This window comes from Lagenorhynchus albirostris, chromosome 7 (assembly GCF_949774975.1).
Source record: "Lagenorhynchus albirostris chromosome 7, mLagAlb1.1, whole genome shotgun sequence".
Lineage (NCBI taxonomy): Eukaryota > Metazoa > Chordata > Mammalia > Artiodactyla > Delphinidae > Lagenorhynchus > Lagenorhynchus albirostris.
The window spans coordinates 112,561,221-112,584,339 of NC_083101.1; the positions used below are offsets into that span (position 1 = coordinate 112,561,221).

Genomic DNA, 23,119 nt, shown 5'->3' on the forward strand with positions numbered 1-23,119 from the left:
TGGCAGTGAGCCTGGCTTTTGAGGTGCAACAGGCAAGCAGCCCCCTTTCGTTTGGGAGAATTATTTCATTGTGTGCACTTTTGGAGAGACCGTCGAACAAGGTGCCCTGGCTTCTCCCAGCTGAGGGACAGGCCGGTGATCTAAGGTGGACCAGCTGGACCTTCTCCAGGGCGTGAAGTTTGAGCAGGTTGGAAGTTGGAGTTGATTTAATCAAGCGAGAGAACCTGGTGAAGCCAGGAGTGAGCTTCTGCTGCCAGATCCATGCAGCTACCCCGGCTCCTGTTCTCTTCTCGTGGAGGGCTTCCCTTTGCTTTGTGATCCGCCTACAGCTCTCTTCTCTCTTCTCCCCGCTCCCCTCCTCTCTTCCAACTCCATCCCCCGCATCTCCTTCCTCCAGAGATAGTTTCTGTTGCTTTCAGCCAAAGAACCTTAACAGATTGATTGTGTATCGTGCTCTGCATGGGACCTGGCGAATAGCAGTAGCAGTGAGTTCACCAGGAATTCTGTGGCTTGTGCTGTGCAGAGCTGTGCACAGAGGACGTGTGCTGGAGTGGTGAGGACAGCGGCAGGCTGGGAGTCAGGAGACCTGGGTCTAGTCTCAGCTCTGCCCGTTAATTAGCCTGTTTGGGGGACTGCCTCAATGTTTGGGGGCCTTGATTGCCTCATCCATCTCTAATGTTGTTGTGTCTCAATGTTGCCTTGAAAAATAACCTTCGCAGTGTAAGTACTTAGGTCCAGTTTAATCTACAAGAGTGGATAAAAGTTATTTTACCAAGTAATTGTTTGAACAGGAAGTCTAATTTAGCACAAGCTAGATGTATTATAGGTACTTATGTGTCCGTTCCTACTCTAACTCAGGAGTGGCTAACATGGTATTTCAGGTTGGGCTTAGCATTATTCCACTCTCGGAAATGTGCATTAAAGGTTTGATTGTATGTATGTTGATGCATTTTTACCCAGTAAGACCACCTATCTTTAATTGGATTCTTAAGAGTATCCTTGATCTAACAAACGGTAAAAATCACTGCCTTAATTATTCTGATTCTTTGGCATGTATACCCAGTTTTATAAATTTTTCTTTTTGGCACACTTAATGGTAAAAATTGTAGTACTAAATAGGACTTTAGAATGGAGAATGATTTTCATGTGTGATGATAGAGGGTTTCCACCCAAATAATAATGTTGCTTTTCCCAGGCAGCGTATATGCTCATATGGTAAGTAAAACATACAAGGAAGATAGGTTCAGTTTTTTAAAATGGTAGCAGTGTATTTAGTAATCTAAAATTCAGTGAAAAATAGAATTAGGGAAATTCAGAGACTATATTTTGAGTACGAGTTTCTTTTGAATTGCGTTGAACCCTTTCTTGTGTATTTCATTTGTGTTCTGTCTTTGTCGTGTTCTTTAGAGCTGCCACATAGGCCTACAAAGCCTCCCCTAGGGTGGACACACTTACCCTTCTGGCTACCTTGGCATGTTCCTATTCTCAGACATGCTTACAAATGCATTATAGTAGTGCTAGTTCAGAAAAAATATTCAGATACAACCACTTATATTTTTGGTACTTCAAAGACAAGGCTTTGAGAAGTTAAATATGAATTTGCTAACATTTGGCCAAGATGTATCTTTAGGCTACATAAAATTATGTGTGAACTTGCTCTGTACTCAAAATATTAAATCAGGGCATTTAATAAAATTTTTCTAATATACATTAAAATCTTACTAGTCATTCAGCATATAGAGATGAAATAGTATTTATATTTATACTTCAATAGTAGCTAAACTTATAATTCCATGTATTTATAGACCTGGCCTCAGTATTTGGTGAAATTTTTAGTTTTGTCATTAGGTGGCATTGCTGGTTAATTTTTCAGCAAATAGTAAAACTAACAGATAAAATAGAAGGAGTTTTACAGTGATAATTAAAAATCTTGTGGAAATATAAGCAGTATGAAAAAGTCTTGAATTTATTAACCTGGTGATAAAATAGCTAGGGGAAATAAAATCTTCTAAAGCAATTTGTTTCTTAAACCTGACTTATGAAACTTTCAAGTCAGTGTTGACTTGTGCATTAGTGTCCTAATGCAATTTTGTTTTTTAAACTTTGAATTTTGAAGAACTGTTACAATAAAGTAGTATTCTAGACATAACCAGGTGATCAGTTTGTAACAAAATTGGGTTATTTGTTTTTTGTTTTATGGTTTTTTCTTCTATGAAACTTTGTTTTGTTTTCTTAATTAATTTTTGTGTTGTTTTACCATATTCAGTCATCTTTCTGAATTAAGGGCTCAATCTAATGTTTTCTCTTTTGACAAATTAAAAGATACATTATTATCTTCTATCTCAAGGTCTGGTTAATACTGAATAGCATTAACATTTCTGGCTAAAAATAATATATCCATGATGTTTACACAGAAGACCCAAGTTCTCCTGCGCTAGTAAGTTACTGATGTGTGTTACCTTGGCTTATAAAGGTGTTACCACGTCTCGGTAGTTACCCTGAATTACCCTTAATTTTTCAATAACTGAATTAGTTTTGTTATAAAGTATTTCTAAGAGTCAGTTGGGTGTTCTGTTTGTTTTTGTTCTTTGCTTTAGATTTCATATATCTTTCTTTGCTTGTTTGTTATCTCAGGTTCTTTTGCTATGTTTAGCTTAGCTGACCCGGGGAGAGACTAGTACATGTTTGATTATAGAACGTAAGCATTTCCTGAAGGCTGCAGACGATCCTTCTTACAAAGGTGCCAATGACTTTCTTAACACAGTGAATCAGATATCTTAGAGACTCTGTCTGTACCAGTCGTTGGCCATATGTATGGCAGCAAGACAGATTTTAATATACTATGGAGTAGAATTTTAATAGTCATGTGTGAAACTTTTTCTTCATTAAATTGCCTTTTGTTGATTAAAAGAAAAGACTTCCTTTCAAAGATGAGTAGCGTGCAGAGAATTTAACAGAGATAGTCCTGCTGGACTGAATTTGATTGTCATTGGTCTCAGGCCCTGTTGAACTCATAGCACTTTATCAATAAGCAGATTTTTTTTCTGTTACTTGAGGTTTCTCTTAAGGTTGAGACTAATATAGGAATGACTCTAATATATTTTACAACTTAAGACTATAAGGTCAAAATAAAGGGTTTTCAATCCCTTTATATGTGACTTTTGCCATTAACTAAGGACAAATTTGCTAAGTATTCCATAGAGGTTTTTAAATTCTTCTTAGGCCACATATCTCCAGTTTCAGAGAGTTGTGCCAGTGTCTTGTTTAAATTGTATAAGAATTATGTGTGTGTGTGTGGATAAACTTAAAAAGAACTATCGATAGGGCTTCCCTGGTGGCGCAGTGGTTGAGAGTCCGCCTGCCGATGCAGGGGACGTGGGTTCGTGCCCTGGTCCGGGAGGATCCCACATGCTGCGGAGCGGCTGGGCCCGCGAGCCGTGGTCGCTGAGCCTGCGCGTCCGGAGCCTGTGCTCCGCAGCGGGAGAGGCCACGGCAGTGAGAGGCCCGCGTACCGCGAAAAAAAAAAAAAAAAAAAAAGAACTATAGATAAATGAAGTGCAATTAGCCAGAGCAGGGGTATATGGGTGAATTTTATTTTCTTTTATTAAGAGTTTCCTTAATGTTCTTATTCTAGGCAGCTGACCAGTGATTTGGGGAATGACTTTTGAGATAGTCTCTGTAAGCATCAATGAAAATTGTATCGGAGGCTGAGAAGGGAGGTTGGTGCTATTCTTGCTTCAGTGAAATAGGCTAAATTCATATTATCACTCTTGTTTATTCATACAATTAAATTACTCTTGATCACTTTTTTATCTTAGATTTTTAAAAGTTTGTAATGTAAGGTATTTGTGTTTCAGGTTTCTGCTTCATACTGACTTCTATAAAACCTTTGCATACGGTGCTAACACTTTCATTTCTGATTCTGCACTGATAGGAGGGTTTTGTTCTGTGCTGTACTCTAGAGATCAGAAACTTGCTTTGTGTAAACTTCTTCATCTCGTCAGGGACTGAAACCGGATTCTGAGTGTTTAAGGCAAATAACCCTATTTAATGGAAACTAAATAAGTGTTTGCTGAACTATAATAACTACTACTATTTATTAGGCACACAGCTGTGCGCTTTACACATTTAATCCAGTGAGTACCGCATTCCCATCTTAGAGAGGTTTGGGGTCCAGAGAAGCTAAGAAACACTGAGGGCAGGTGGGCCAGAGCTGCGGGCCCCTCCTGCCTGTGTGTACTCGCGGGGCTGCCCGAGGGGCTGCCCGACCTCACGCTCTTTCCCTGGTCTGGAGTTCCTTCTTCCCCAGAGCATTGAGCACACATCTGCCCACTTTATTTCACTGCAGCATGCTGATTGATTTATCTGTTCCCTGTTCTCTTCTAGTTTATAATCCTTTCAGAGAAAGCACTTTGTCATCATTTTGGTTTTTCCTCCTTTTTTGAAAATTGCTTACCGCAATTAGTTCTGGTCTATTATATACTGGGTTTTTTCCTAACTTGATTGAGCTGTAACCCTCAAATAATTCTCAGATTCTCCAATCAGTAATTACTGATTTAAATAAAACGGCAGATTAATTTGTTTCCTTCAAAGTAATCATCTAGGGAAGTAACATACTTGTCCTAAAAGTGCTGCTATTTGATCAGAGCCAATTGACGTATGTTTATATTTCCTCAGAATCTATGGTAATAAGACAATCAAAGTTTTAACACGTTTCTATATAATTTTTCAGGTAGATAATACTCAGTTTTGTGAGCTCTAGATGTTTTTTTAAGTTATTTATAATAACATTAAATATCAGTATACTTCAGCAGTGCTGAACTGTGGGATTAAAGCAATGTTTCCATCTTCCTCTTCTTTTTTTAATAAGGACTTTATTTTCTTTGGAGCATTTTTAGGTTCACCGCAGAATTGAAAGGACAGTGCAGAGATTTCCCATGTGCCCCCTTGTCCCCCACATGCATACAGCCTCCCCCATTATCAACATCCCCCACTAGATGGTACATTTGTTACAGTGGATGGACCTGCATGGACACATCCTCACCGAAAGTTCATAGTTTACAGTACGGTTCATTGTTAGTGTTGTGCCTTCTGTGGTTTGGAGAAATGTGTAATGACATGTATCCATCATTATAGCATCATATATGGTGTCTTCAGGCCCTGCAAGCCCTCTGTGCTCTGCCTGCTCATCCCTCCCACCCACCCCCACTCCCTCACCAGCCCCTGCGACCACTGATCTCTTTACTGTCTCTGTAGTTTTGCCTTTTTCAGAATGTCATATGGCTAGAAACTTAAAGGATGTAGCCTTTCAGACTGACTTCTCTCACTCAGGAATATGCATTTAGGGTTCCTCCTTGTGTTTGCATGGCTAGATACCTCATTTCTTTTTAGCACTGAATACTCTTCCATGTATGTACTGGTTTTTTAATCCATTCATCTTGGTTGCTTCCAAGTTTTGGCAATTACAAATAAAACTTCTGTAAACATCTGTGTGCAAGTTTCTGTGTAGACATAAGATTCCAACTCATCCTGAGTATATGCCAGGGAGCCCAATTGTGATTGTATGGAGTAAGAGTATATTTAGTTGTGTAAGAAACCACCAAACTGTCTTCCAAAGTGGCTGTGCCATTTTGCGTTCCCGCCCATGTGGACTGAGAGTTCCTGTTGCTCCACATCGTTCAGCAGCATTTGTTGTTGTCACTGCTGTGGGTTTTAGCCACCATAGTAGGTGTGCAGTGGTGTTACCTTGTTTTAATTTGCAGTTCCCTAATGGCATATGATGTGGAGCATCTTTTCATAGGCTTCATTGCCTTCTGTATCTTCTTTGGTGAGGTGTCTGTTCAGATCTTTTGCCCCCCTTTTTTTTAAAATTTATTTAATTTATTTATGTTCGGCTGTGTTGGGTCTTCGTTGCTGCGCGGGGGCTTTCTCTAGTTGTGGCGAGCGGGGGCTACTCTTCGTTGTGGTGCGCAGGCTTCTCATTGCGGTGGCTTCTCTTGTTGTGGAGCATGGGCTCTAGGTGCTTGGGCTTCAGTAGTTGTGGCATGTGGGCTCAGTAGTTGTTTGCTCATTTTTTAATTGGGTTTTCATATTTTTGAGTTTTAAGAGTTTTTTGTGTATTTTGATTAACAGTCCTTTGTTTTTATTTCGTTTGTAAATATGTTCTCCCAGTCTGTGGCTTGTCTTCTCATTCTTTTGACAATGTCTTTCACAGAGCAGAAGTTTTTAATATTGATGAAACCAGCTTATTAATTCTCTTTCATGGTTGTGCCTTTGGTGTTATATCTAAAAAGTCATTGCCAAACCCAGGGTCACCTGGATTTTCTCCTATGTTATCTTTTAGGAGTTTTATAGTTTTGAGTTTTACATGTAGGTCTGTAATCAATTGTGAGTTAAGATCTGTGAAGGGTGTAAGGTTGTTTGTTTGCCTGTGGGGGTCCAGTTATTCCAGCACCACTTGTTGCTAAGAAGACTGTCCTTTCTCCACTGAATTGCCTTTGCTCCTTTGTTAAATGTTAGTTGACTCTATTTCTGGGCTCTGTTCTGTTCAGTTGATTTGTTTGCTCTACTTTCATTAGTATCACACTATCTTGATTAGTGTAGTTTCTAGTAAGTCTTGAAGTCAGGTAGTATCATTCCTCCAACTTAGTTCTTCTCCTTCAATACTGTGTTAGCTATTTCCATCTCCTTTTGAGCAAAACAGATATTGGTGTAAAATGAAAGTACAGAAAAGTAAATATTAGAATTGGATTACTGTCTTATGCTTAGAAGATGCTCAATAAATATTGTGTTTGAAATATTGGCATTTACTCAACAGAAATTCTTGTTTACTGGTTTGAAGAAGAGATAGAAGTTGGGAGTGACTTGCTGCCATGTTCCTGTGAGCATACTGCGAAATGCCATTTCCTTATATTTACTGAAAGTTCAGAACATCATTTCACATTGTTTACAGAGTCTAAATGTCAAGATAAAAGCAAAAACATATATGAATATAACAAATGGTATTTTTAGTGAAGTAAATCTTATTACCTGTAATTTTCAATTCTTCCTTTCTTATTTATGTTGACATTTTTATAATCAGGGCTCTCATGTTGGGTAATTGATATTCAGACTTTAAGACTGTGCCAAACTTGTAGAATTTGCAGAAGCATTTCTTTTTGAAGTATAAGATTAGTAAATAATCTCTTTTTTTCACCAAATTTTATAATGGATTAAAATTAGAGTAAGAGGACTAATGTTTAATCTTTTAGAAGGCTGTTTGTGAAACATTGTTAATGCAATGGAAAGGAGTTATTTAGTACCACATGGTGCATGATTAGGTTTACATGTGAGGCCAGAGATGTTTCTCTGTGTCCGCTGATCTTTCCCCAGCACCTAGTACATTGCCTTTTGCACAAAAAAACTTGAGGAATGAAGAGAACTCCTTGTGGTTAGAGTATGTAGACAGTGACCTTATATACCCCATTTACCTCTTCATGCAAATATGAATTCCCCAATGTACTTACATTCTTTGTTACAGTTGGTGGCCAAAGGAATAAAGAACTCTGATGTGTCTCCACCTTCAGGACAGCAGGAAACAAGTGGCTCTCCATCAAAGCAACAGATGAGACCTGTTATTTCTGTGACTTCTGCTTTGAAAGAAGTGGGTATGGTAAGTTTCATAAAATCTAGAACTCCTCAAAGTCAAAAGATTATTAAAAGGATTAAATTTAATGAAATTACATTAATTCCTAATATCCCATTAAGTTTTTCTAGGGAAAAAATTACTTCTTAAGATTTTCATGTGTGGTTTACTCTGAATATTGGAGGCTCACTGGTCTTAGGTTTTATATCTAAGACCACCTGGTAGGTAAGAATATATTGAAATGATTCTCTTTTTTACTTTAAAAGACTGTTGGACAAAAAAACATATAGAAATGTATGAAAAACAATGCAGAAAATGTTTTTATACCCTAGCACTCACAATTAGCCAAGGTTCACTTTTTAAACAAATACTGTCTCTCTGGTACTTAATTAACTCTTGGAATAGTGTCCAGGACGTGTACATGTATTTAAAACTTTTTGGCATAGCAAATGTTAGAGGACTCAGCATCATTGCACTTAATTCATCAATTATTTCTTTAACCTTCTACTTTTGAATCTCTGTCATGTCATATGGATAGTAAAACAGAGAACTGTGGGCAAGTAACAAGTTTAAACTTGGAAGTATGTTTTGGGCATCTCTCTGAAATGTGAAAAACTCTGTTCTGAGGTTCAGGGAAAGGGGCTCATGGTGTGGAATTTCAGCCTAGAGCTCCGTAGGCAGAGGGAAGAGTCCGAGTCATATTACACATTACCCTGATTCTGTCCTTTCCTGGTCATTGAAGTCTGCGCCTTTTATTTGTTGAATTTCGCGAAATTTTTGCAGACAGCACTGACGTTATTGGCACACCAGTCTTTTACAGCCTTTGTGTTTATCTTGAAAATAAGATTGAGTGGGAAATACCAGCCTTGGTCACCCTCAAGGACTTGATATAGGAAGCCACTGTTGCTCAAGCAGGTGTAGTCTCTCTTCTCTCTGGTAACGAGCGTGTGCTGCGTTGTTCACTCCAACTTCAGATGCCCCTGTGCGGGCCCTTCCTGGTCCTCAATCTCACATCCCACGTAGCTGCTCACCTCTCTGGTCGTAGCGACTGCTAATGCCTGCCACTTTACTGGGTAAAATGCTCTTTGTCTGTTTTACATGTATTACTTTAAAACTGACCACTATTTAATAATATTTGAGGTAATCCATGTAACTAAATGGTTTTTCTTTATGTGTCTTCTTGCTAAATATCGCTTCCTTAAAACTATGAGAACCGCTTTTCCTTGCCCTGAGTCTTCCAGATACCTTTGCTTTCGCAGTTTTCATAACTACTAATTTCTTCTTTTCATATATTTACAAATTCTAGATCGTCTAGATTACTCTGATTGTACTAATCATAAAACAAAATTTATTTTATCCTTATTACCAAGGACTCAGAACTCTTTATTTTTACTCTTTGCTTTGGGAGAAAAGCCAGTTCTCAATTATGTTTAGTAAGTAGTATGGCTTAATAAGAATGTATGTACCTGAAACATAAAGACAGCTTCAGAATAACACAGCCTGTCTTGAATTATTCATCCATCAAAACTTCCCTAGCTCTGAGTATGTGAATTAATTTTTAAAATTTCTACAGTAAATGTAAAATTACCAAGAATCAGGTGCCAAAGAGGAAGAGAATATAGTTAAATATGTGATCAAGCAATCCAAAAATATGACAAATAATTGAGAATTGGCTCTTCTAGTATATATTACATCTATTAAATGATAATATGTAACTATTTCTCATTGCTGATAATGAAGAAAGCTGTGTTAACATTTTACAGGAATAAAAAGATTGACAAGGAGCATGAAATGTTAATGAAAACAAAAAGTGAAAATATCAAAAATTTTAAGGTGGACTTTTAAAATAACATTATTTCTTACTCTGTCACTGTCTGTGTTTAAAGGACAGAAGTTTGACTGATGCCCAAGGAACCTCAGAAGAAATGCAAAAGACTAACAGTGCTATTTCGGTAGGTACAATTTTCAAATTTTCTCTCTCAATCATTTTACTTAATCGTATACCTATTAAAATACAACATTTTAACTGTTTCAGAGTAAGCGCGAAATACTACGTAGATTAAATCAAAATCTTAAAGCTCAAGAAGATGAAAACGGAAAGCAGAGTCACTCTGAAATCGGTGCAATAATTGTTCACGAAGACGCCAAAGAGCGGGAAAAAGAAAAATCGGTTTCATCGGATCGCAAGAAATGGGAGGCTGGAGGCCACCTGGTGATTCCTGTGGATGAATTGGCACTGGACACGTCCTTCTCTGTGACTGAAAGTGCGTATGAGCGTGCTCGTGTCCTGCCTGGTGCGGCCCGGCATGCTTAGAGGGGCTGAGAGAGGCGGGGAGGGTTTCTGTAATAGGTGAAACGTGGAGAAGACGATTCAGCTTTCACATGGCAAGGGTTTTTCCACAACAGTCTGTAGTGTGAGAGCGGGAACTAGCGGCGCACGTTTAAATTGTGTTACTGTACTTTAGGCCTTTCTCCCACGTTAGAGTCACCTGTTAGCAGGGGTAGTTCTTGGTGAGAATCAGAGTAGTGAACTTCAGCAAAGACCCAGAAGGTCCTGTCGGCATTGAGCAGGGGTGTCGAGAGGGTCTCACGCAGTGATCCCTTTGCGCAGTGATGATTCCTGAGCTGCTGCCCTTTTCTCGCGTTGTTCCTGGCGCTGGAGGTGCAGCAGGGAACCAACAGACACACGTGCTCGCAGGGGGCTCGCTTTCCAAAGGGCCGGTCTGTCCAAGCTAAGTAAGTACAGTTCTACGTGAGTTTTCTGATGGACCACTTCGGTAGAATTCTTTCTTGTGTTGGAGAAAAGTCCACAGGCTCCACAGCAAGCAGTTGTGTATTGAGTCCCACTACCTGCCACACACACTCCTGAGCAGTGAGGACACCACAGTGGGTGAGACGGAGCCCCTCCCTGCGAGCAGAGCGCGTGTCAGGGCATTGGTCAGTCGCCAGGAGGTGGTTTCTGGATGGCGTGGCGTGCTGAGGGCTGAGACGCATGAGCTGTCCTGAGCCCAGGACGCTGGGGAGAGCCTGGGACGCTGGGGAGCCGATGCAGCTAGCGCGGACGCGAAGGTGAGAATCCCCGAAGCCTCCGGTGAGCGGGCCCAGAGCACGGAGAAGCCGCAGCTGAAGTGGACCGTGCCTGCGGAGGGCTGTGTCTGCGGCCAGGTAGGAAGTAGCTTAGGCTTCGCAGGCCGCGGGGACTGTGCTGCCGCTTCTCCACTCCGACACCGCTGCGCAGGAGCAGCAGCAGGCACTGTGCAGAGGCACTCGTCGGGCCGTGTTTCCAGGATGGTTTTTTTTCAGGGACACTGTGATTTCATAAAATTGTCTTTATATCTTCTTTCTTCTCTCCAACTTCCTCTTCTCCTTTGCTGTCTAGAGTGTTCATGATTGCTTCCTGGGGCGTTTTTATAACAACTGTCTTAGAATCCTTGTTAGATCACTCTCGCATCTGTGTTACATTGCTGTCGGCTGCTAGCAGCCACCTCCCGAGAGAGTTAGGATTTTCCTGGTTCTTCTTACGCTGAGTAATTTTGACTTATACCCTAGACACTCTGAATATTCTCTCACAAGGCTCTGGGTCTTGTTTACATCTGATGGAGAACATTGAGAGTTTTGCAGTCGGCCCAGTTAGAGTCAGGTCCTGAGTTCCCATCTGCCTTCTGTGGCCTGTGCTTTCAGTATCGGCTCCTTTTTCAGAGCCTGGCAGTGCTGCTTTGACTTGTCCGGCTGTGTACCACGTGGTGACTGGTCTGGGACCTGGGTGTTCCTCGGTCTGCTGGCTCAGTTTTCAGTCTTTGATACACAACACAGGATCAGATCCACATGTGCACAGGAGGTGAGCTCAGGTAATAGCAGTCAACTTCAGGAGGTTGCCTTCTGGAGTTCCTTTGTCTGCACTGTCTCCCCGGTGTTTTCTGTCTCTGGTCCTCTGGTCAGAAAGCTGAGGCTCTGGGTATCTCACTCTGCCCTGTGCTTGGAGCAGGGTGGCCAAGAGCCGGAGGAAACAGCCCTGCTGTCTGGGTACCACGTCTCCACCAAACAGGACGGAAGCGTCCTCTCCCCAGCTTTATGGGCTCTGGGTTCTGATTACCCGTGGCAGTGCGTGGGGGCTGGAAAGGAGGCAGCGGAGGGAAGAGCAAGAGATCTCACCCTCTCTCTCTCTCCAGGCGTCAGGGTTCCCCGGCGCGGCCCTTGAGACAGAGTGGAAGGCCCCTCCTAGAGCTTCCTCTGTCCGCAGCCCAGTGCCCTCCCTTGGGTTCCTGACTGGGGAAAACGGGAGGGGGATGGAGTGTACCACATGCTGGGGGCGCTTTGAGGTTCTGTCTTCTTCGCCCCTCCAGCTGCTAGCTGCTGCTCAGCGTCCCGTGCAGCTGCTCCTGTGCGGGTCCTGGTCCTGAGAACTGTGTCAGTGGGGGCACGGCTGACGCGTGCTTAGTACTCCATCTTCCCAGGAGTCAGAACTCCTCTTATCCTTTAGACGTGTAAATACTAAGAAAAAAAGCGATTATTGTACTTATCCATGTAGTTACCGTTTCTGCTGTTCTTAATTTCTTTGTTTAGATTTATGTATCCATGGTATCACCTTCCTTCTTTTAACATTGCTTGCAATGCAGGGGATAGATTCTTTCAACTTTTGTATATTGAAGAGTATTTTTACTTAATTTTATACCTTATTTTTAAATTAATATAGATTTAATTATATTATTTTATAAGGTTTACATTTTTTCAAATTGAAAAATTGTATACCTTAACTTTTAAAAGATGTCTTCTCTGGATATAGAGTTCTGGGTTGGCAGTGTCATTTTTGAGTGCTTTAACGATGTTGCTCTGTCGTCCTTTTAATCGCGTTGTTCCCGACAAGAAATCAGATTTACCTTTGTTCCTCTCTCCATAACATGCTGTTGTTCTCTGACTGCTTTTAAGACTTGTGTCTATCACTGGTTTTGAGCAGTTTGACTGTGAAGTGCCTTACCACAGTTTTCTTCATGTTTCTTTTCCTTGGGGTTCACTGAGCATCTTGGGTCTGTGGTTTATCATTTTCATCAGATTGGAAACATCTTTTCCAATATTTCTTCAGGTATTTTCCTGTGCTGCCTCCCGGTCCTCTGGGGGCTGCAGCCTCACGTGTATCAAGTTGTCCCATAGTTCACTGATGTGCTTTTCATTGTTTAAGATTCTGTTGTTTCCTGTGCCTCTCGTTCTGGATAGTTTCAAATTCACTTACTTTTTTCTGCATTGCCTAATCTAGTATTAATCCCATCCAATGTATTTTTCATCTCAGATATTGTGGGTTTCATCTCTAGAAGTTCGATTTGGGTTTAAGTATCTGCCATGTCTGTACTAAACGTTTTGATCATATGGAATACAGTTATAAAAACTTTATTAGTGTGCTTGTGTGAGAATACTAATGTCTGTCTCCATTCTGAGTCCATTTTCATTGGTTAATTTTTCTCCTTATTGTGGGTCACATTCTTCTGCTTCTTTGCATGATTGGCAATTTTTGATTGGATGCCAGACATTGTGAATTTTACCTTGATGGGTGCCAGGTTTTTTTGTGTTTCTGTAATTATTCTGGAGCTTTGTTCTGGAATGCAGTTAAGTTAGTTGGGCTCAGTTTGATTCGTTTATGTCTGTTTTTAAGATTTGTTAGGTGAGATCAGGGCCACATTTAACTCGAGTGCAAATTCTTCCTAGCACAGAGGGAAAGCCCTCTGAGTGTCCAGTCACCACGAATTATGATATTTTCCAGTCTGGCTGCTGGGAACAAGCAGTGTTTCACGTCCTGTATTCCCTGTAGTCTCTCGGGTGGTTCTTTTCCTACCTGAGGTCGTTTCTTCACACATTGCTCCCTTCAGTGCTCTGCTGAATACTCAAGGCTACCTTCTGGAAGTCTCTGGACTTCTTTTTCTTCTGCCTTAGTCTCCCAAGGGTCAATCCCAGCTCTGTCGCCAGAACTCAGGGAGTCTGCTGGGCTCTGCCTGGGTCCCCCCCCCGAGCTGCAGCTGGAAACTCCCAAGGCAGCAGGAGGGGCCGTCATAGGAGTTGTCTTGTTTGTTTCTCTTCTCCCAGGATCCATGTTCTTACCTCTTCTTATCTTACTTCTTGTCCAGTGTCTTGAGACTGATGTTTTATATATTTTGTCCAGTTGTTTTGGTTATCCAGGCAATAGCATAACTCTGGTCACCCTGTTCTATCTTACTGGGAGTGGACGTACTTGAGACCAGTTTTTAGAGGCTGTTGCACTCATCTAGACAAAAACTGAAGACCTTAACTGAGAGATAATAAAAGCGGACATATGTAAGAGACTCTCGAGGACAGACTTGTAAGGGCTTCAAGGGAAACTCTTCTACAGGTTTGTCAGGGCAAGAACTTTGATAAGCAGATGAGGAAGCATCAGAGTTAGGAAAACTGAGAGTGTGGTATAGATTTACAAGAAAAAGAGACAGCAGCAAGACAAGGGCTAGAATATCTGCACTGAGTTTGTCGGTAGAGGCATGGTGACCTTGATGAAAGCAGCGTTGCTACAGGGCTAGGGGCAGAAACAGAATCCAGGGATTAAGGAGCGCATGGCAACTGAGGAAGGAGCCTCTTCCAGAAGCTAAGCTGTGAGGAGAAGAGAGATGAGGGTGGTGCCGGGTGGTGGAACCTTAAGGAAAAGAGCCTTGAGGATAAAAGTGCATCCCCGCACCCATTTTAGTACCTGCCTGACCTTGGTCACAGTGCACGTTGGAACCCAGCGTCCCTTCCGGTGCCTGCGCCTGTGCCCCGTGGCCCCCCTGCCTCTCGCTCTGTCCCTTCTGCCTTTGTGAGGCTCCCTTCCCGCCGCTGGCGCCCAGCTGCTCTTTGTACTTCACAGCCCTCCTCCCCTCTCCTCTTTCCCAAGCCCTTTGCACGGCGGCCTCCGTTACTTCATTCGGACCCATTTCTGAAGCCCTCCTTGTAGCAGAGCTCTTCACAGTATTGTCTGTGTACAGCTGGTGCTGGCTCCACACTTTTCCCCCACCCCCTTCACCCCTTTTCCCACCCACCCCCTTTAGATTGCTTTGGCACCTTTATCCAACACCGTGTGGCTGTAAGTTATGGGTTGGTTCCGGGTTCTTTACCCTTCTTAACTATCCTTTTAAAAATTGTTCCTTTTTGGTAATCATTTTCCCTGAACAAAACTGAAATCACCTGCTAATCTGCAGATATTTACTTTCATGGACTAGTACACAAAAATTTGTATCAACATGTATTTGGTCACCTTTGAAAGTTTATATGACTTACACGCTATAATAATATCCTGTCTGTTACTGCTAGGTGCCTATATGCTTCATGTATTATTATCAAATGTTCTAAAGACTCAAACTTCAGTAGGTCCTTTTCTGGCTTTTGCTTTGCTAAATTTTAGTAAAAAGGTTTACCCCAAACTAGTATTGTCAAAAAGAAAGTGTCAGTGGCCTACATACGATAAATAAGGTAAAACAAATTTTCTTAGAAATACTTTTCTCTACTTTTAATCCATATGCACATTTATTTTAGGATTTTTTTTTCTATTCTCTTCAGTGAAATTTATAGAAGCAAAATATTAATTTATATTTTATCTATTTATGTACTACCCCAAGTTATTCTTAATTATCTTAGGTTTAAAAAATTTTTTTTCTCAAATAAAAACTTTACAGAAACATTTACGTTTTTTTCCATTTTTATATTCCCTAAAACTAGAGTTTAATTCATAAGTGTTTTAAAAGGCAACTTTAGATATATTTATTAGTAGTAGTATTAGTTGCTTTTGTTTTTTTTTTTTCTATCATTTATTATTCATTCCCTGAAAGTCCTTTTTTTGGGTTTTGTTTTGTTTTTTTATGTTGATGACTATTTATTATTTTTTTAATTTAATTTTTATTTTATATTGGAATATAGTTGATTTACAGTGTTCTATTAGTTTCAGGTGTACAGCAAAGTGAATCAGTTGTACATATGCTTATATCCACTTTTTTTAAGATTCTTTTCCTATATGGGGCTTTACAGAGTATTGAGTAGAGTTCCCTGTGCTGTACAGTAGGCCCTTGTTGTTTACCTATTTTATATATAGTAGTGTGTTTATGTTACTCCCAAACTACTAATATATCCCTCCCCCCCACCTTTCCCTTTTGGTAACCATAGTTTGTTTTTGAAGTCTGTAAGTCTGTTTCTGTTTTGTAAATAAGTTCATTTGTACCATTGTTTTAGGTTCCACATGTAAGTGATATCATGTGATATTTGTCTTTCTCTGTCTGACTTCACTTAGTTCGATAATCTCTAGGTCCATTTTTAAGCACCATCGTTATATTCTCTATGTGATGTAACCTTTTTTTCCTGTGAAGCACTCAGTTGGATAGAAGATCTTAAATCTGCCTTAAGATATTTTTTTTTTATCTTTTTCTTCTAGAACGTACAGTGGGAGAGGTTATTAAATTAGATCCTGGCGGATCTCCAAGAAAAGTCTGGGGGAAAAGTCCTATAGATTCTGTTCTAAAGGTACTTGGAGAAGCTGAACTACAACTTCAGACAGAACTATTGGAAAATACAACTATTAGAAGTGGTAAGCAGAGAAACTAGTTGTTTTTCTATACTAGAAATAATATTAAAAATGGAATTGTATTTTTAAAGATGTGTCTATTTTAAATGAATTGTTTGTAATAGACTACCTTTTGTTATAATAATTTTCTAGTTAGCTGGAGAATGGTTGCATTTTCTGGGGAGTTGTCTCAAATGGTAGTCTTGAGTTTTGATCTGAAGTAACCTGGGTGGGATCTAAAAATAAAGGAAGAGGAAATGTATATGGGAGAGGGGGAGCCGGAAAAATAGAGCAGTCAGAATGCTGTTTGACATGAAGAAAGATGGAGTAGCAGTGCGTTGAGATGAGTGGTGTATGTTTAATGGGGATTCAGGAGTCGAGTGGACTGAAGGACTAAAAGATATTGTCGTAGGTACGGCAGGCGTTATGCTAGGCCTGGGGGGATGAGTTGTTGTGAGGCAAGAGGAACACGCTTGTGGTCCATGAGTGTGGTGGGTCTCAGTGTTACAGCTACGCAAAGAGGAGAGTGCTCCTGTTATCAAACAAGTGTTTTAGGAGTTAACAGCTTATTCAAACCAAGAGGGAGTCGAAGGTGGAAGTTGTGTCAAGGCTTGAATGTGTGTGTATTTCACTTTTCTGTGGGTTTATGCTCACTCCCACCCTCACTTTCTTTTTATCTGCCTCTCCTTAAAGCTTGGAGTGAAACTTATATCCAAAACTGACAGAAGAATAACCTGGGAGGTGAAGCTACTCACATTGTGTAAAAAGGAATTAGTCAGATGCTGACAATTAGCTACGGAAATGAACCTACATACTTATTACAGAAGTAGCAAAAGTAGGTTGTTCTTTCCTTATTAAGAGTGAGCCTTCCAGCCACTAATCATTATAGCATTTCTTTAATATTAAAGGGAAAAAAACCAATTTGAACAAAATATATAAAATCATTTGTTTGAAAAAAGGGCAAGTACATGAGTGTGTATATTTGTAATCAGTTTGTTCACACTCTTGGGTCTGGAAGTTGTGCTGTTGATGCCAAATAACAATGACAACCAAAAATACAATAGTAGTAACAAATTCCTACACCTCAGTCTGAGCCTGTTCTCAAATGCTCCAGGCGTTATTTAGAAAGAAGTACCTCCAGACTAAAACATTTCAAAAATAATAAAAATTTCAGATTATTTGGTAGTCTAAAAGTCCTAAATATGTTCAGTCCCATTAAAACTATTACATTTAAATTCAGATTCCTCTTATGTAAAATTTTTATTGCTTAAATAAATGTAATAATGGTCTATGGTGAGAGTTAGGCAGTGTGAAAGCAAGGCTTTCCTTCTCCATATAAATAGTCCATCTACATAGAATTGGAACTGAATTTTTTTTTTATGATTTGTCTTTTTAAAAAATCATATTTACCAACTATTGAATACTTATTACCTGTGCATACTATTATGTGTTTGGTGGTAAAGCTACAAAGCGTAAAAGATGGTCGTTGCTCTCAGAAGGCAGACACAAATCATAACAAATAAAGGGTAATATTTCATGAAAAGGGCAAGAATAGAAGTACCCACAAAATTAAGAGGTAGTGCAGAGATGTTTATGTAATTGACTTTATCTGTGAGAGTGGAAGGCTTCCAGGCGCTGTCATCTGCCGTCTTTAAAATTTTTCTTCTAACTACATTTACCTACAAGAATATGCTCTGTGCTGAGATTTTAAGACAGAGAAGTTGCACTTGTTAGCATCACGGAGATCACATGTGGCAGAGTGTGTGGCAGAGGTGTCGCCTATGAGACGGTGTGGGCCCACAGCTGAGGAGGCTCTGGGTTATCAGTACTGTCCTGTGTCATTGATGGTGCTGGGCTTTTTGGGTCAGGGAAAGCCACAGAGAGAGCAGGTGCTTTTGAGCTGGGCCAGAGATACAAAAGAGCCCACTGGGTAGTTAGGGGAGAGGACGAAATTCTAGGCAATTTGCAAAGATGCAAAGGTTTTGTTAACGTGTGTGAGAGCCATCTTCATGTCGTGGAAAGGAAGTTCTGGTTTCATCACTTGCCAGCAACCATGGGGCAAATTCCTCTGACTTTGACTTCCAGGTGCTCGGTGTGTAGAGTGGAAACACTGCCATTCAGGACTGTTTTGTGGATTAAATGACAAACAGGATGGACTTGTGTTGTCTTTAGTCTTCCAATCCTTATGTCAATGTCTCTTTCATCATTTTGATTGTTGAAGCTCTTTTGTGATAGATTCCTTGGGAGGAGCTCATGTGAACAATGCAGCCAAAGATTTTGCATGTTCATAAGTTTGTGTGAAGACTTTCTTCTTGTAGGTAGGTTTGGCTAAATGTAAATCCTTGACTTACATTTCCTTTCCTTGAATGTCTTTACTGGATAACAGTATAGTATTGTGACATAAGGCATAGCTGTCAGGAAGTCTGGTGACAATCTTACTTTCTTTTCCTTTTAAATGACTTGGTCTTTTTGTTTGGATACTCAAAGGATATCTTTTTCCTTAAAATCCAACTTCTTAAAATATATTTTTTTGTTTTTTGTTTTTGTTTTTTTAGTACATGGATGGTTGGTTTCTTTTCATAGACTTTTGTTTTAGAGTATTTTGGGGTTCACAGCAAAATTCAGCAGCAAGTACAGAGAGTTCCCATATCCCCCCTTCTTCCACATATGCAGAGCCTCCCTAACCATCACTCCCCACCAAGAGTGGTGCATGTGTTACACTTGATGAATCGACACCGACACATTATTATCACCCTAATCCATAGTGTACCTTAGGGGTTTAGTCTTGCTGTTGTACTTTCTGTGGAGTTTGACAAATATTTACTGACCTTTATCCGCCGTTTCAGTATCATACAGAATAGTTTCCTGCCCTAAAAAATCCCTGTGTTCTACCTGACTATCCCTTCCTTCTCCCAACCTCCTAGCAACCATTGATCATTATACTGTCTCCATAGTTCTGCCTTTTCCAGAATGTCATATGGTTGGAATCACACAGTGTGTAGCCTTTTCAGACTGACTTCTGTCACTTAGCAGTATGCATTTAAGTTTTCTCCATGCCTTTTCCTGGCTTGACAGCTCATTTCTTTTTAGTGCTGAATAATATTCCATTGTATAGGTATACCACAGTTTGTCAATAAAGGTTATTTAATAGGTTGTTCACCTATTGAAGAATATCTTGGTTGTTTCCAGGTTTTGGCAATTATGAATAAAACTGCTGTAAACATCTGTGTTCAGGTTTCTGTGTAGACATAAGATTCCAACTCATCCTGAGTATATGCCAGGGAGCCCAATTGTGATTGTATGGAGTAAGAGTATATTTAGTTGTGTAAGAAACCACCAAACTGTCTTCCAAAGTGGCTGTGCCATTTTGCGTTCCCACCCATGTGGACTGAGAGTTCCTGTTGCTCCACATCGTTCAGCAGCATTTGTTGTTGTCACTGCTGTGGGTTTTAGCCACCATAGTAGGTGTGCAGTGGTGTTACCTTGTTTTAATTTGCAGTTCCCTAATGGCGTATGATGTGGAGCATCTTTTCATAGGCTTCATTGCCTTCTGTATCTTCTTTGGTAACGTGTCTGTTCAGATCTTTGGTGCATTTTTTAATTCGGTTTGTTTTTGTTTGGGTTTGATTTTTTAAATTCTTTTTGGTAACTAAGGTGATGGATTTTTTTTAATATAAATTTATTTATGTACTCATTTATTTTTGGCTCTGTTGGGTCTTTGTTGCTGCACGCAGGCTTTCTCTTGTTGTGGCGAGTGGGGGCTACCCTTCATTGTGGTGGGTGGGCTTCTCATTGCGGTGGCTTCTCTTGTTGCAGAGCTTGGGCTCTAGGCATGTGGGCTTCAGTAGTTGTGGCTCACAGGCTCTAGAGCACAGGCTCAGCAGTTGTGGCGCACAGGCTTAGTTGCTCCGTGGCATGTGGGATCCTCCTGGACCAGGGCTCAAACCTATGTCCCCTGCACTGGCAGGTGGATTCCCAACCTTTGCACCACCAGGGAAGTCCTGGGTTGTTTTCTTATTTTTGTTCTGAGAGTTTTTTATGTATTTTGATTAACAGTCCTTTGTTTTTATTTCATTTGTAAATACATTCTCCCAGTCTGTGGCTTGTCTTCTCATTCTTCTGACAATGTCTTTCACAGCAAAAGTTTTTTTAAGATAAATGAAATTAGCTTATTAAATGTCTTTCATGGATTATGCCTTTGGTGTTATATCTAAAAAGTCATTGCCAAACCCAAGGTCACCTGGATTTTCTCCTATGTTATCTTCTAGGAGTTTTATAGTTTTGAGTTTTACATTTAGGTCTGTAATCAATTGTGAGTTAATATTTGTGAAAAGTGTAAAGTTGTTTATTTGCCTGTGGATGTCCAGCTGTTTCAGCACCGTTTGTTGCTAAGAAGACTGTTCTTTCTCCTTTGAATTGCCTTTGCTCCTTTGTTAAATGTTAGTTGACTGTACTTCTGGGCTCTCTGCTTGTTCCATTGATTTGTTTGCTGTTCTTTCATTAGTATCACACTATCTTGATTACTGTAGCTTTTAGTAAGTCTTGAAGTTGGGAAGTGTTACTTCTCCAGCTTTGTTTTTCTCCTTCAATGCTGTGTTGGCTAATCTGGATTTTTGCATCTTTATGTAAACTTCAGAATCAGTTTGTCGATATCCACATAATAACTTGCTGGGATTTTAATTGGAATTGCATTGAATCCATGTATCAAGTCAGGAAGAACTGGCATCTTGACAGTATTGAGTCTTCCTATCCATGAACATGGAATATGTCTTCATTTGCTTAGTTATTCTTTGATCTTTTTCATTAGAGTTTTGTAGTTTTCTTCATCATGGTATGTTTTTTAATATGTAGTTTTCCAGTCTTTTTTAGGAAAGTATTCTTGAATTAGTTTTTTGAGTTCTTTATTCTGTTCATTAAGTCTACTTCAGGGACTTCTAGGTATATTTTGGATTTTTTTTTTTTTTTTTTTTTTTTGCGGTACGCGGGCCTCTCACTGTTGTGGCCTCTCCCATTGCAGAGCGCAGGCTCAGCGGCCATGGCTCACGGGCCCAGCCGCTCCGTGGCTCATGGGATCTTCCCGGACCGGGGCACAAACTCGTGTCCCCTGCATCGGCAGGCGGACTCTCAACCACTGTGCCACCAGGGAAGCTCCTCTTGAATCCTTTTTGTCAATTATTTTCTTTAATTAAAATTTTTTTCTCCTATTTACCTTACATATCTCTTAAGAAATTGTGTGTTTTGCTTATATGATCTTGTGTTTTTTCTAGAATCTTTATTTTTCAGATTTTTTTCCTTCTTTTCTAATCTTTCCTGAGCTCTATCAACTGCCTCATTTCAGATTCTTTTCTCACTGTAATTGTATTATATTGCAATTTATATTTTTTTGTTGTTCTCTTATATCTTCTACCATGTTCCTAGTTTTTCTATTTGATTTTTGAGTAGTAGGTTATAATTTTAATTTGTCTCATGGATTTTTATTATCTCTGGCCCACAGAGGACACTTGGCATTGTCTGGAGACTTTTTGGTTGTCACTGATAAGGTTACTACAGGTATCTAGAGGCCACACAGAGTACATATTGTAACAGGTGTTCTCCCAAAACAAAGAATTATCTGACCCAATAGTGCCAAAGTTGGGAAACACATCTATGAGGACATTATTCTACTTCTTCTTCCTTTTTTTAAAAAAAATTAATTAATTAATTTGGTTGCACGGGCTCTTAGTTGCGGCAGGCCGGCTCCTTAGTTGTAGCTCCAGGGCTCCTTAGTTGCGGCATGCGAACTCTTAGTTGCGGCATGCATGTGGGATCTAGTTCCCTGACCAGGGATCGAACCCTGGTCCCCTGCATTGGGAGCACAGAGCCTTGTCCACTGTGCCACCAGAGAAGTCCTCCTATTCTACTTCTTATTCTTTTTTTTTTCTGACAGTAACTTTGTATAGAATTTAACAGTGATCCTTTTATGTTACTTATTTTCATGTGAAATTAGATTTGCTAAAATTTTAGGAAGGAAGAGTGGGTAAAAGTAGCTTTTCTAACTTCATAACTTGAGCTTCCTCTTCTGTTATTTTTATGACATGTTTTAAAACCATGGCCTCGTAGAGTCTGAGCTCTTCTGTCTTTGCTCCTTTCCCCCTCTTTTCTCTGTCCTTTGTTTCTGTTATTCCTGCACAGATCAATTTGGATTTTCTTTCCAGCGATTTCTCCTCAATGTGGGGCTTTGATCTCGAAGGGAGCTTCAGGTGGTTAGTTTCGAGAATTCTTAGGAGCAGACTGCCCCACACTTTTTGACTTCCCCATTGGTCCTTCCTTTTAAATGAAAATTGGAATGTGTAAAAACACTTCCTGTTTTGGCTACTCTCCTTAAATTGGCCCATTGTGCTTGCCTGTGAATACTTGCTGGCTTTGGGGGGTTCTTCTGATCTGGGGTCTATCGGGTGCCCCATTGTTTCCCTCTGCTTTCATTTGCACAGATGCTATTGCCACCTGAGTCTGGAGCTGACTGTGATTTGTCCCTGTTCACATGTGTTTTGGGGGTTGTGAGGTCACCTAGATTTGCTTTAGATGTTATTTGTGGGTGTTTGGTTCTCTTGGTTTTGTCTGTTTTGTGGAGGGGTTCAGGGAAATAAAAAAAAAATAAAACAAAAAAAATTATGTTCTTTGCTATCTTGCCAGAATTTCTCTATTTGGCTTTAAATATATATCTATCTATATATTTATTTATTTATTTATTTTACATCTTTATTGGAGTATAATTGCTTTACAATGGTGTGCTAGTTTCTGCTTTGTAACAAAGTGAATCAATTATACATATACATATGTTCCCATATCTCTTTGGCTTTAAATATTTAAGCCATGGAGGATGTTCTCTAAAACTTTTTGTTGAATTTGACTATCCTTCCCTTCTTAACATGTAACACCTATACTCTCTACCCAAGAAAATAATTCATGAGGGA

The 23,119-nt window shown here is 40.0% G+C and overlaps 1 protein-coding gene across 7 annotated transcripts in view; it reads left to right on the forward strand.

The window, feature by feature from the left end:
- NEK1 (NIMA related kinase 1) overlaps positions 1 to 23,119 on the forward strand; it is a 213,440-nt gene that overhangs the window by 139,209 nt on the left and 51,112 nt on the right. For 5 of the 7 annotated variants that reach the window (XM_060155835.1, XM_060155836.1, XM_060155837.1 and 2 more), the window contains 4 exons: positions 7,520 to 7,651; positions 9,511 to 9,576; positions 9,660 to 9,888; positions 16,038 to 16,190. In XM_060155835.1, coding sequence (XP_060011818.1) covers positions 7,520 to 7,651; positions 9,511 to 9,576; positions 9,660 to 9,888; positions 16,038 to 16,190 — 580 coding nt within the window. Of the gene's footprint in view, positions 1 to 7,519; positions 7,652 to 9,510; positions 9,577 to 9,659; positions 9,889 to 16,037; positions 16,191 to 16,859; positions 17,002 to 23,119 lie in introns of those variants that run through there. The other 2 variants (XR_009541711.1, XM_060155839.1) reach the window with 2 other exon arrangements.